Here is a 13,806-nt window from a genome sequence, read left to right as displayed (position 1 = left end):
CTATGATGTACCATATACCAAGCACTAGATTTATCACACTTACCTTCCTGCATAATTAAAATTAAGTTCTCCAAGTGCAAACATTTTTGGTTACCTTATCAAAAAACAACAGTCAACATGCTTAGCACTTCTTTACTCTCAGGGAAATAGTTGCACAAAAAGTTAAATTTGACATGAAAGATATTTCAAAGCTTAAGTGAAAGTTTCAAGTGAATAAAAAAACAGATGTGATGCTGCTCTACTTAAAGATAATATAAAATCAGTTCCCCTGTTTAAAGGAAAACTGAATGAGGAGTAAGTAGTAGTGTTTGTATTTTTCCACCAACTATCCAAGGGACTAAATTGGAACAGGTAAGGAATCAATTTGTTCTGTCTGTAACAGAAAATAAGTATAGCAGTTTGCTGACAATAAAAAATGGGTTAATATATGCATGTACGTGTGTGTGTGCATGCATTTATAAGTACATAAATGCATGCACACATATGCAGTCATATAAAATGAACAAACGGGCACAGAATCCCAAATTGACCAAATGAGCTGATGTGCAGTAAATATCCAATGTTATTTAAGTGTGAATTAATATATATTTTCACCAACAACTGAACTGGATTTACTAAATAATGCTATGGGTTGATACTGGTGCAGTTCTAACCTACAGTATGCAGTTTCTCTACAAAACATCTCCAAAATGCCATCTGCATTGCATATTTGCTGTAAAACTATATCTTTTTTTCTAATCTTCATTTTTGTTAGCCGTTACATATGTATATCTGTTTATGCTCTAAGAAATAACAATTTGCAATGCCTCATAGCATGCCACATGTTCATAAAATAAGTTCTCAAATCAATATAAAATCATGTAATTGAACAAAAAGGCATACTACTTTTCATGCTATGCTCAATATAAATATAAATTCAAGGCAGTCAAGCTATCCATTACCAAAATAATAATAACCGTAATATATATGTATATATACCTACACTCTCTAAAAAATGATCCAGTTATGTGAATTAAGAAACCAGTAAGAAATTGGCTGAATGTAGTACAAAAGTCTCATTTTATGTAAAAGCCAATACTGGCCATTTCAAGTATTTTAATACTTTCCTATAACCTTTTCATTAATAGCTAGCTATTTGTAGAAATGATAATTTTATATGGAAAATTGTATTCAAGTTAAATTAAAAAATCACTTACACTGTATTTCATTTTTAGAGTGTGCACGTATACATAGCAAAATACCCTTCTACAGATCTATTATAAATATTTTAGTTTCTGTCTTTTCGTTCCTAAGAAAACATTTCAGCATTTCTTCTCTAATTTTGGATAACGTACATCAAGCCTTTTAAGAAATTAAACCATCTTAGTTCATTAACACCAGATTCCATTCCATTTGTGCCAGTTCGCAAGTTAAAGGTCAAAGAGCAAAGACATGGGACAGTACTCTTCAAGGAAATTCAGACAGTGAAGCTGTTCACAGAAGACAATGTTTAACTTGGTAATGACAGTCAACAGGTCAATAATCAAGTTCAAGGCAAGCTGTTCATTGTTGCAAAAGCTACTCCCCTCAAATTCTGGCTTTCATAAAAAACCAGATGTCTGACTTTTAGGGTGCATCATTTTGACCATCTTTAATAAGTTCACAGCCCAGTGACTGTAAAGCCTATCACTGCAAGAAGCAGCTCCTAAAAATCAATAAAGAGGTCTGTCAGTTGCTGACTTTTCTCTAGGAAAAAAATATTGATACAAACCTGCTCTGCAGGTCACATGAAAATGACAATACTGCTGTTAGCACAAATTACACAAAATGACAAAATGCTTTGGTGGTCCCTTGGCTCTATTAATGATATCGTGTTTGGCTAAAGGCCAGAGATTTGACTAACCCTTTGAGAACTATAGAGAACATGCAGGGGAACACCAGAAGGTACTCATGCAATATCAGAGTCATCATTTTAGTTTTCCTTTGAAACTGTAACTCTATCTCTGCAGAGGTAAACTGAATTATCATGCAACATAGTTTAAAAGAGAAATTCAAGATGCTTAGGATAAAAGGTTAGGCTATGAAACTGTAAGCAGTTCAGAAAAATCCTCCGTTTGGTTCCTTTAATCAGAAAGTAGCTGATAAATATAACTTTCTCTTTATGTTACAAATGCTTTTCTATCAATAATGCAAGTAATGAAACACTCGCAGTCACAGGAAATCTGTTAAAGGAAAAAAAAAAAAAAAAAAAAAAAAAAAAAAAGACCACTGTTTTTTCCTTTTAAAATTTCTATTTCCCAAACACAATCCTGTAATTTAATGACAATCAAGATTAACATCCAACAGACTCTGAAAACTGATGCAATAGTTCTCAAAGGGTTACACCAAAGTAATACCAGTGTCAAGTTTCTCTATAGCATCACTGTTACTTTAGTTCACTGAAATCCACTTCAGAGACACACTGCTTTTTCACCATCCATTGGAATGAGTACTCCTGACAGACCTGTGAAAGGCCTGGGGCAGTTGGCTTGGTATAGCTTGGGAAAGATTATGCAAGAAAACCAACCCAAAAATCAAACAAGCCAATAAAAAGATTCCACTTGAATATAGTGATGAATATAAATGAGTTTAAAACATTGAGGACGTAGCCCAGAGCAGCTGTATAAAACACAAAATGAATGTATTATTAAGGCTGTTACTATATTGCAGATATTTTGGCCCCTTGTTTGTTGGAAAATGGCTGTCCGAACAGTCTGAAGTCCTGCATGTTATCCGGGTCTCCCACCTGGCAAGACTGGAAATAGGAGTATAGGACTTTATCCATTGCAGACAGAAAGCAATCCTCTTTGGAGACAAAGCTGTTTTGGGTCTTCTCACTTTCCTGAATGTTCCACTGTGAGTTGTTGTGTTTTTTTTTCTAAAAAAATTGACTTTCAGCAGAAAATTTTTCAAAGGGGAACAGGCCTTAAGGGAAAAATGTAGAAACATTGGAGATTTTGTTTTTTCCTCTTCCTTACTTAATTCTGATAGTTTATCTGGCGTTTAGTGTGCAGAGGAAAGACCTAAATTGAATGACAAAGAAAGACAAAGGACTGAAGAAACAGCAGATACTGTTTATCATGGAAGCTTCCCAGCTGAGCGAATCACCACTCATGCGCGGGACAGGCAACCTCCTGGGTTTTAAGGATCAGCTTTGTTTCAGACTGACAGATGCCCGCTCCTAGCTAGGAGACTGCAGAACAGCTCTTGTGTTGAATCTCAAGTTACCACAAACTCCTGGGAGGGAAAGAAAAAAAAAAAAACCAAAACCCTACATCACACCCACTCTTGCATAGAGCGTTTGCAGTACAGTATGTGACGAGGTGTTCCTTTCCTTTTGAACTGGAACACGGTGTAAACCAAGACAAGGAGGCACAAGGCCAGGATGCAGGGAATGACAATAGCTATGGCTTTCACAGTGCTGGCTGTGTTGTCCAATTTGATAACAATGTCAACATCATCTTGAGGGCTGTGTCGGTCTTTGTCTCTATCTGTTGGTCCATCACAACCCATAAAATCCTTGAGGATGGATCTGGGATAGCCAGGTTCCACTCTGAGCATCTGGTTGTTGAATTTCCAGTACTCTTTTCCTTTGTAGAAATATGTGAAGCCTGGAGAAGAAATTTGAAATTATTAATGGTCAAATCATGTATTCTATACTTAATGTCTGGAACTGTCATTACCAAATTATTTTATCACCAAAAGATAAAATACATGAGAAACACACCTGACTCACAGGCCTTTCAAATCTTTCCAAGTTTCATTTCTTTTCCATTTCTAGAAAATCTGTCATCCTATATCATTTTATTGAATAAATGGGCATTTTATTTTCACCCTATTTCTACAAACAATAACAGAATTCCAGAGAATACAGTCTTTGACAGATTAGGGTCAACTAGTTTGTTTATTCATTGAAAACCCAGCTGGAGCTGAAATAATCATGGCCAGGTCTATTCACTTTGAAGCATCCCAAACAGTTCTGGATGAGAAATATACTGAAATAAGTTTCAAGCCAGAAATAAGAACTGTCTCTCTTCAATTCCACTTAGCTTACAGCTGTACTTCAGAAGATGAAGAAAAGCAGCTTTGCCAAGAGAAAATGGTGTACGCAGATTTAAAATATCTGCACGGAGCTGTTATTAGATCATTCAGGTGTAAACCAATGTTATTACCAAACATACGTAACTGAAAAAAATTAAAATAATAATAATAAAAATAAAAAGCATAAAAATCTGACTCCCTGCCAAAAATCTCCATTACTTCAGTTTTTGGCATTAATATGTCAAGAAACAAACCTTCAGGACTCATGAATTTCCTCCTACTATTTATAGATGAAATGCAAATCGATGGATAAGCTATATCTAGACAAATTAGAGAGCTGAATAATCACCGACCACATGAAGTTTAACAAGAGTGAGTGCCAGATTCTGCACTTGGAACCCTGGCATACAGACTGGGGGTGAGATGGTGAAGAACATTCAACTAAAAGGGCTCTGGAAATCTTGGTTGACAGCAAGTTGAACATGAGTCAACAGTGTGCCCAGGAAGCCAGGATGGCCAACCATATCCTGAGGTCCATCAAGCATGGTACTGTTAGCTAATCAAACTGATTGTCCCTGTATGCTGCACTGGTGTGGCTTCACCTTCAGTACTGTCTGCAATTTTGGGCACCACGGTACAGAAAACATAAAACTATTACAGAATGTCCAAAGGAGGGCTATAAGGATGGTAGATAGTTTAGAGGGGAAGAAGGTGTTTGGGGAGCAGCTGAAGTTGCTTGGTTTGTTCAGCTCAGAGAAGAGGAGGCTGAGGGGAGACCTCATTGTGGCCTACAGCTTCCTCATGAAGGGGAGCAGAGGGGCAGGCACTGATCTCTCTCTAGTGACCAGTGACAGAGCCTGAGGAAATGGCATGAAGATGCGACAGGGGAGGTTTGGGCTGGATTTCAGAAAAAGTTTCTTCACCAAAAAAAGTGGTCAGGCACTTGAACAGTCTTCCCAGGGTGATGGTCATGATACCAAGCTTGCTGGAGCTGAATCAGCATCTGATCACCACTCTCAGACATATGGTCTAATTTGCAGGCCATTCTGTGAACAGTCAGGAGTTGGACTCAATTATCATTATGGGTCCCTTTCAACTCAGGATATTCTATGATTCTATGACTCCATAATTTTCATTCATGTTAAATGGTACATGCAAACATAGCTTTTTTCACAAGAGTAAGTTCTATAGAAGGATATATTTCCTCTGTTCATAATTCAAAAATACCTCCAATGCTTAATATAAATAATCAATCACTCTTTTACTACAGTATCTTACATAAACATTGTTAGCAAATTATTAAATCAAAAATGTGTTTGCATACCATTCTCTTTGTGGACAAAGGCTCCCTGAGGCGATTCTGGGATACCTTTCCAAATTGTGATTGGTTTGGGATAGCCAGGGTCCATGGATCTCATTTCTTCACTGTACCTCCAGTACCTGCAAATTTTTTTTTTTAATTATTATTATTATTAACAATGGGGAAAAAAAGGTATTTATAACATAACAGATAATTAACACACTTTACTCAGTGCATAGTTTTTTACTTCTAACACACACTATATCCAGTAGTCACAAATGGGAATACTTGAGTTCTTTTCTTTGAAAATGCTACCAGATAACAGAGAAAGTAAAATTATTTGTCAACAAGATAACTTCATGCTAGTTGAAAAAACAGATTACTGCACTTTGACAACTGCACTAATGTGCTTCACTTAATAGTCAAGCAATTCTGATGTCTAACACTTCTGCACAGTGAAACAGTGAGATGCAACATATATGAAAAAGGTCCAGAATATTTGAACTAACATTTTAATCACAAAACTGCCAGCATGATAAACTTGACTCCCTATGAAAATAAATTCATATTTTGTTATCATATAATCATTAAATACATAGAAAATAAATTAACAAGTTTTTCTGCATCTTTGCCAGCCTTTCCCCAGTTTAAAAAGCCTCAGTATGCAAATTGTGGGTATTCTGATCTTTGGAGAAGTATTTACAGTTGTTATTTTCCTTACAGATAATGTTGATACTTTATTTGTCCTTTGCAGCTGGCTGAATTGCTGTGCACATCTACTGGCTTGGTTCTAAGAAATATCATACTCACACGCATATCTGTGTATTTTGGTTGGCTTCACTAACCTAGAGCATCCTAAATTTTATTGGAGATTTATGTTTCCAAATTCAGCTTTATTCAAGTGAAAAATCATCTAGAAAGGCAGCTACACTGTTTCAGGACATCCAAAAAAACAGAGAATACAACTCCAGCATTGACAATTTGATCATTGCTAAAATCTAGAACCTTCTAAGTTGAATAATCTCACTTCAGCTTTTAGAAATAGTTATAATATTTTCTGATATATTTAAGAGTTTTTAACTGGCTGATATTTGGTCCCTGTGAAAGTACTTAGACAATTCATCTCTTGATCTCCTTTTTGAAAAAAGCAACACGGACAAAATTCCTCTGTGTCTTTCCCTGTAGGGCATTTTTTTGGATTTAAACTTCCAATGAAATTAAAGTCTCATACATATGGCAAGTTATACAAAGAACTATTTGCATTAATTTTTCCTCTCTAATGCATACATTATTTTACAGCCTGATCTCTTAATATAGTTGCATGTGCACGAATAACCAGTCAAGAAAGCAATGCTCTGTAATTTGAATGGAACATCTTTCACAATGTACGTGGAGAAAGAGGCAATGTATCTTGCTAAGCAGCAAACAAAACAGAAAGAGAGGGAAAAGAAATGAAAATGAACTGTGTGACTTTGGAAAAAAAAATTAAAACTTAGAAAATATTTACTAAAACATGTTTTTACCTGTATTTACTTTCCTCTGTCTACTTTCAACTACAAGAATACTAAAATTTAAAAGTGAAAAAATATTCAGTTAATAGCGCAAAAAATAGGCATAAACAAAGCCATGTGTCAAGAAGTGCATCAAGGCTGTTATTACGTTGTACTACACTACTCAATTTTAAACACAGGAATAAGAGAGGGTAAAATGTTTTTCTGTAGTTTTTTGTCCCTTTTTTGCTTTCATAAAATTATTTGGAAGGATTATCTAAAGCGTTTGAATGGATCATTTCAAATCATAATAATGATCGATACATAAGTTAAGTTAGCCATATGAATATAATGATATCATTTACCATTTGAACTAACTTATTTGAATCTTCTTTATATTTTATAGAAAATATTTGATGCCTGATACTTCATTGTCTAACTGTTTCTTTCGCTAACCTTAGTTTAGGTTCTTCTCTGGAGCTCTTTGAGTGAAGTTTACTGTCAAAACAAATGCACATATCCCCGAGTTATATAAGAAATACGATTATTTTGATTATGGCATAATATTTTGGTTCCCTTTCATTCCTACCTCCTGCCACTACTCAGCTACATTTATGCTACACTTTTTTTCAGGCTTAATGTAACACGAGTTTTTTTTCCCACTGGTCATCAATACCCTGCAATAGATCAACTGTCTTTGCAAGTTTCATGTTCTTTAACCTTCTTACATATTGTAAAGCATTTTTATCCTGTTGAGTATTATTGTGCTTGTTAGCTCTAAGAAGAGATTTTCTTCATCAACAGATGTTTTTTTTCTGAAAGTTCATTTAGTCTTCTATTACTACCAGCAGTATTCTAAGAAAGTGTTTGTGTATGAAAGTACAAAAGGATGCTGATGAATGAAGGAAATAGAGGTCACATAAGATTCCTACTGCATATACTTTACCAAGAGCATGGAGGTGGAAAACCGTTATCTGAAAATGAACTTGCATTAAAAATATTACAAATATTCTCAACAAGAGGAAGAACATTATACAGATGTCTTCCTTCACTTTGAAAACGCCTGTTTCAAATGATACCTATTTTTCAAACACCACAAAATTTTACTTTGTTGTCTACTTTCTTTACCATGAGTGTCAGAGAACATTTTATTTTATTATTTTGTTTTTGTTTTTAAATAGCTTAACAATACAATTGGTCATGGAACTCTGTATTGCCATGACCATTGCCAATATTATAATACTGGTAAAAGATGATTAACTGTATTGTGCTAAACTTATCCTATGATGTACATTAAATAAATTTCTTGAGAGATTCAGTAATACTATCAATGTCTCAGAATCCTAAGCACTACACAACAATAACAGCAGCAACTGCACTATTACAAATAGTAATATAAATATTAAAGAAACTCATAAAGTTATTATGCAAATTATTTATGAGTATTCTGAACACATTAACCAATAAATATTGTAGCACCCTAAATACAGGTAAAATCCATCTTTCAAATAGCATTTAGAACTTCAAAAACTAGTGAGTTCTCTTGACATTTCTATAAAGCAGAAAAAAATTCTTTCCCTCATTTTTACAGACAGGGAAATGAAGACAGAGACTAAGTGACTGCTGAAAGTCTGTCAGGACTCAGATTTTACCAAGATTTTATCTTGTACTTCGAGTGCAAGATAATTGCATTATCTGGAGTATTTAGCTTTAAATTTGCCACAACTCTGACTTGCCTGTTGACTTCTAAATTATACTTTTCTACTAGAAACAGACAACACATTCCAACATGCTAACATTAATATAGGATATAAGAAATTTGAAAATAGTATGGTCCTCAGTGCAAGAGGTACTAACTCCATCCGCAGAAAACAGTAAACTACTGAGGGGACTTTTTTTGAGAAACAGTGCAAAAGATTAATGCTTAGTTGACATCCACCAAACTGCTTCCTTGAAGAATTCCTATACCAACCTATCTCCTTTGAAGAAGTAGGTTTTCCCAACGTCTTCCCACCAAATTGCAGAATCAATACCATGGGAAGGAATTCCACTTCCAAGTGTTATCAAATCATGAGGATACCCTGGCTGGAGAGTAGTGTCCTTGAAAACCCAGAACTTGTTACCTGTACAAAAACATACATATACACATACGTATATGGGCGTTAGTCCTCAGAACTCATAGTACTGAAAAGTACACATTCCAAAGAAAGACTCCCATGGGGCTACAGAGATTTTGCTAAATACACTGAAATGAAAAACGTTATATCGCTGCAGATAACACAAAATAAAATACATCTTACAGATACTCCACATTTACTGAACATCTGTTATCTAATAGACACACATAGTATTTTAATACCACCTAAATGGGAATCAAACTCAAAGTGCTCTGTGAAAAGTGATGTAGTATATTTACAGTAATACTATGAAATAGATTTATGCTTCATGAAGAAAGTTACTTTTAAGACAAAATGAGATAAGAAAGCATACAAATAAATAAGAAATAGAAATCATTATTTTTATATAGACCATATTCTACTGTTACTCATTATTCTCTTTCTCTTAAAAAAAGTTAAATTACTTATGCATAATGTACAGGGCTATTTCTGAAATAACTATAGATGTAACAGTATTTTTTCATACCATGTGTTCACATTAATAACCTTAGTATGGCTTAAACACTGCAGACTGAGGTTCTGATGTAAAAATCACTTCTGAAATGAATGAAGGGTTGCCTTTAGTACAGCAATGCTCACATGAATCCCTACTGTTGCCTTTACTAGTTCAATATATTGTTTACATATGGGCATGTATGTCTATAAAAGCAAAATTGGCAACAATATTTTCCAGTATAGGCTCCAGTGTACCTGCATTTGGAGAGTTTTTTTCCTGTACTCTCTTCTGACTAGATAGCTTGACTCACCAGTCCACAACTCCAGTTTGCTCTGGCTTCCTAGACAAGCTTATCTTTCTCAGTGTACACTTCTATGACTCATACCACTCACTTCACAGTCTCAGATCGTAAGCCTTTAACCTAATGATATTTAATAATTCTGTCATCTTCCAGATCTTTCCTAGGGTCTTTTCAACATACTTAGCTTCATGATCTATTTCTGCAATCACCCTTTCACTTTCACATTTTGCTTCCTTGTAATTCTTTTTCAAAATCCACTTCTCACCTGTATATTTTAGTAAATACTTTTCTTTCAAACATAGATATTTGGGGCTGAAAAAAGGTAATATCCTTATGTTCAGGCTGGATGGGTCTTTGAGCAGCAGGACCTAGAGGAAGATGTCCCTGCCCATGGCAAGGGGATTCGATCTATGTAATCTCTTCAAACCTACATGATCCTTTCAAAGACAAACTATTCCACAATTCTCTCATTCTATGACAAAATATATTTTCCTCAGATACATTTAGAAAGAGATCCAAAGAGATAAAATCAGTGTAGTTCAATGTAGTCATATTTACCTATTAGACTAGGCACGCTGTTACACAAACTTAATATGTTAAGGCACTGTTCTGCATAAATATTTTAGAAGAAAGTGTAATATCAACCCAAGGATCTAGGATTAGATATATGCCAGTCACCAGGAGGAAAAATCCAAAAAGCTATTTTGCAGTTGGTTTTATATTTTAACTATCCCTCAGTAGTATTAAATATGAGTTTAAAGGGATCTTATTTTTCTTTAATCTCCCTGCTTGTACTGTAGGGATTTAAAGTACACTTTCATTTTATCACAGTTTTAATTAGGAGAGGGGATATAGTTTAAGGCCCTCCCATGCTGGGTTTCCAGAGTCAGTTCTTTATCAACTTGTTTACAGCTGCTTGTCACCCACTTCCAAGTGCAGACACTACAGTTTGCTCAACAGATTCATCTTCTCCCACTTGCCAGCTGAGGGAAGAAAGGGTTCAAAAAAATGAATATGTGCAGAGCCATTTGAAGTACGAAAAATGAAAGTGACACAGAGATCTAAGAACATTTTTAACTGGAATTAAAGCCTGTGCTAACAAGACATTTATCTTAACTGAGATTCCCTAAAAAATTCACTTAAAAGTGATGATGATGATGGTGATCTTCAGTATTTCACTGTCCTTACTCCTATGAGGTTTAACTTTCTCCCAGTTCAGATAACTGGACACAGAAGGCTTTAGATGCTAATGGCAGTTGCAAATGCGACAATAAGAGAAGTCACGTGTCTTGGATCTTACTAGTTGGTACTTACAGCATGAACAACAGATGGCATCCAGTGAATGATACTGAGCCAGCTCATTTCTGTTTCAGAAGATCATTCAAAATGACAGCTGTTGCACAGCACTGGGAGGCATATGCTGTGATGTATGTAATGCCATTACCTTTCCCCGTGTTTCATAAGTAAAGCCAATTGTTAGGAACTGATCATTGTCAGCCATACCCAACAAGTCAAATTCAGCTGTTAATAAGATCAGATCATAGCAAAATAAACATCAGTCGAGTACACACCATTATAAGAGACAGCATTATTGAGTGAGGTATTTGTTTCATTCAGGTATAACAAAGTAGTATAAAGCAAATAAAGAAAGTACAGATGTGAGTACACAAGACTCAAGTGAGAAATTAAATCCTTCACAATTTGTTATTAGGAAGCAAATGCTTTTTGGATAAGTAGAAAAAAATATAAATTTAAATATATAAAGTACTGTATAAAAACTGAGACAGTAGGGCACTGAGAGCTTTAATATTAGTGGGCAAGGTTTGTATTGATTCAAAATATAGGAAATTGTATTTAACATTTACATAGGAAGATATGTTTAGTCTGCTACAACTGTGTTGATTGTTAGTGGGAAGGTCTGTGTATAAGAAATTGAAATGTTCCATCTGGCTGCCAGTTTTTACTTTCTTTTTGTTTGTGTAGAGGGTTTTCTTTTCTTTTTTTTTTTTTCTTTTTTTTTTTTTTTTTTGTCTTTTTTCTCTTCTTAGCTTCTGTCCCTCTGCTGGTGGAAAGGTAGCTCTTGATCAGATAAAAATTACAGAAAAGTTTCAATAAGAATGAGAAGCATTCAAACTCTGAACTACATATTATAATGAGCTGAAATGAATTGCAAATGGTGCTTGACTACAAGGAATATTAGCTTCTTTTATTTCTAAATTATATTTACATATTTTAAAATGTACTAAAAATAAATATTTAAATTAGCATGCTTTCATTTAGGTCGCATGTCACTTTCGACAAGTGAATAGTCAATGCACTTCATTAACTGTGATTATAATGGAAATAAAGAATATATGACAAAACTAAAATAATCATAGTTTCACCTTTCTTATACATAGCTAATGCCTGGTTAGTGTCCTACACAATATCCTAGGCAGAAATTAGCACTATATTTATTCAACAAAGTTGTGGGGGTTTTTTTAGGTCTAGTTGTTAGGTTTGTTATCTTCACAGAGCTTAATAAAGCACCACATGTTTCATGAATTCTTGCCAATCTTTAGAATGTTTTATCTCTATGCAGTTATTCCCTAATGTAAGATCTAATTTAGCAACAAGCAGAATGGTAAGGTCACAGGCTGAGAATGAAGAATGGGATAAAAAAAGACAAAATGTCTTACTTTTTCAATAATGCTTTGTTAAATATCATAACTATAGGGGAACAATTGAGAAAGATGAACTGTGATTACAGTTATTTGAAGTTTCTCAGCATCTATCTTTGACATTCTCAAAAAATAATAGAAATAAAGGCTATCTGCATTGCAATGCATCTCTTAAAATATCAAATTTTAACTCCAAGTAGTCTTCGGACTATTTAGCTAGCTGCTGCCAACTACAAATAATTGTGCAGATTTTAGAAACTGTATTCATTCATTTTTAGAATTCGAATGCTAAATACTTGTGCTCCAGGGTTATCAGCATCAAGTCTCTTGTTCTTGGTATATGCAATTATGATATATGTGCACACAAGGATACAGTGCACAACCACTACAGGTGCTATGATGAGCCAAATTCTCAAAGATTTTATGGCTTCTATTTGTCTGAAACCAGGCAGAATTTGAATATCTAATTCTGGAAAGCTTTTATCCAGTCACCCTTGCTTTTAACTTTGGTCTTTCAGGATCAAGAGTCTTCTTACTAATGTCCTCAAACTACTACTCGTTTCCTTTTTTCTTATTCTCTTTTTCCAAATTCTTTCTGTTGCCACTCTGCTTCATGATCTGACAATATAGTAAGTAAACATAAAATTGCCAAGCAGTGAGATAAGTGCAGTTGAAAGTTATGATGGTAGCATTGGTACAATGAGTTTTACAGCAGCATTTCTATTGCTCCATTTGGTTTACCATAACATTCAACAGTGCAGATGGCTTGACAATTTCATTCTAAGCACCACATAAATTCCCACAGGTACACCAAATAAATTTTACTATTCACATTTCCTCTATTAAAAAAGGAAAAAAAAGAGTATCATTCTGGTGCCATCTTCTTATTAGCTTTCAGCATGAACACTAGCAATGAATAGTAACAAGAATGTAAACAGATGCTTTTTATAAGCAGCCGTCCACCAGATTGCTGTGCACTTTATGAGTATTATGAGTCATAAGGAGGCAGGCCAAGTATCTTAAGCCTCCAAAAATGAGCGAGTATCACTTTGTAGCTTTGCACTACAAGCATCCTACTGAAATTTTACAGTATTTTCCCTTGTATAAACAAAAATTAATTAAAAAAAAAAAAAGAAAAAAAAAAAAAAAGGATATGGAATTAGTTTAAATAGTAATGTGTGAAAAAGTATTCAAAACCAGGAAAAGAAGACATTTGATCCAATAGTCTTGAACTTGATGCAACTATATTTTCTATAGACATCTAACACATTATGCATGGTCTCAGAGGCTCCTCAAATATTCTCAGAAGAGTAATACTAACCAGATTTAAGCATACAGGAAAGGAAAGGAAAGGAAAGGAAAGGAAAGGAAAGGAAAGGAAAG

General features: G+C 34.5%; 1 protein-coding gene across 1 annotated transcript in view; it reads right to left on the bottom strand.

Annotated features, from left to right (window-relative positions):
• Nucleotides 1–2,221: 2,221 nt before the first annotated feature.
• Nucleotides 2,222–13,806, bottom strand: part of MMP16 (matrix metallopeptidase 16) — a 169,823-nt gene continuing 158,238 nt past the window's right edge. Inside the window, exons 8-10 of the mRNA XM_042839620.1 lie at nt 8,822–8,972; nt 5,384–5,499; nt 2,222–3,629 (exon numbers count right to left, since the gene is read on the bottom strand). Of these exons, the coding sequence (XP_042695554.1) occupies nt 3,295–3,629; nt 5,384–5,499; nt 8,822–8,972 (602 nt within the window). The 3' untranslated portion in view covers nt 2,222–3,294. The remainder of the gene's footprint in view (nt 3,630–5,383; nt 5,500–8,821; nt 8,973–13,806) is intronic.

This window comes from Centrocercus urophasianus, unplaced genomic scaffold (assembly GCF_019232065.1).
Source record: "Centrocercus urophasianus isolate 14NV4802_14NV808 unplaced genomic scaffold, USGS_Curo_1.0 seq_11, whole genome shotgun sequence".
In the NCBI taxonomy this organism is placed as follows: Eukaryota; Metazoa; Chordata; class Aves; order Galliformes; family Phasianidae; genus Centrocercus; species Centrocercus urophasianus.
Note: the sequence above shows the minus strand (reverse complement) of the source record. Positions and strands in the feature narration are given on the sequence as shown.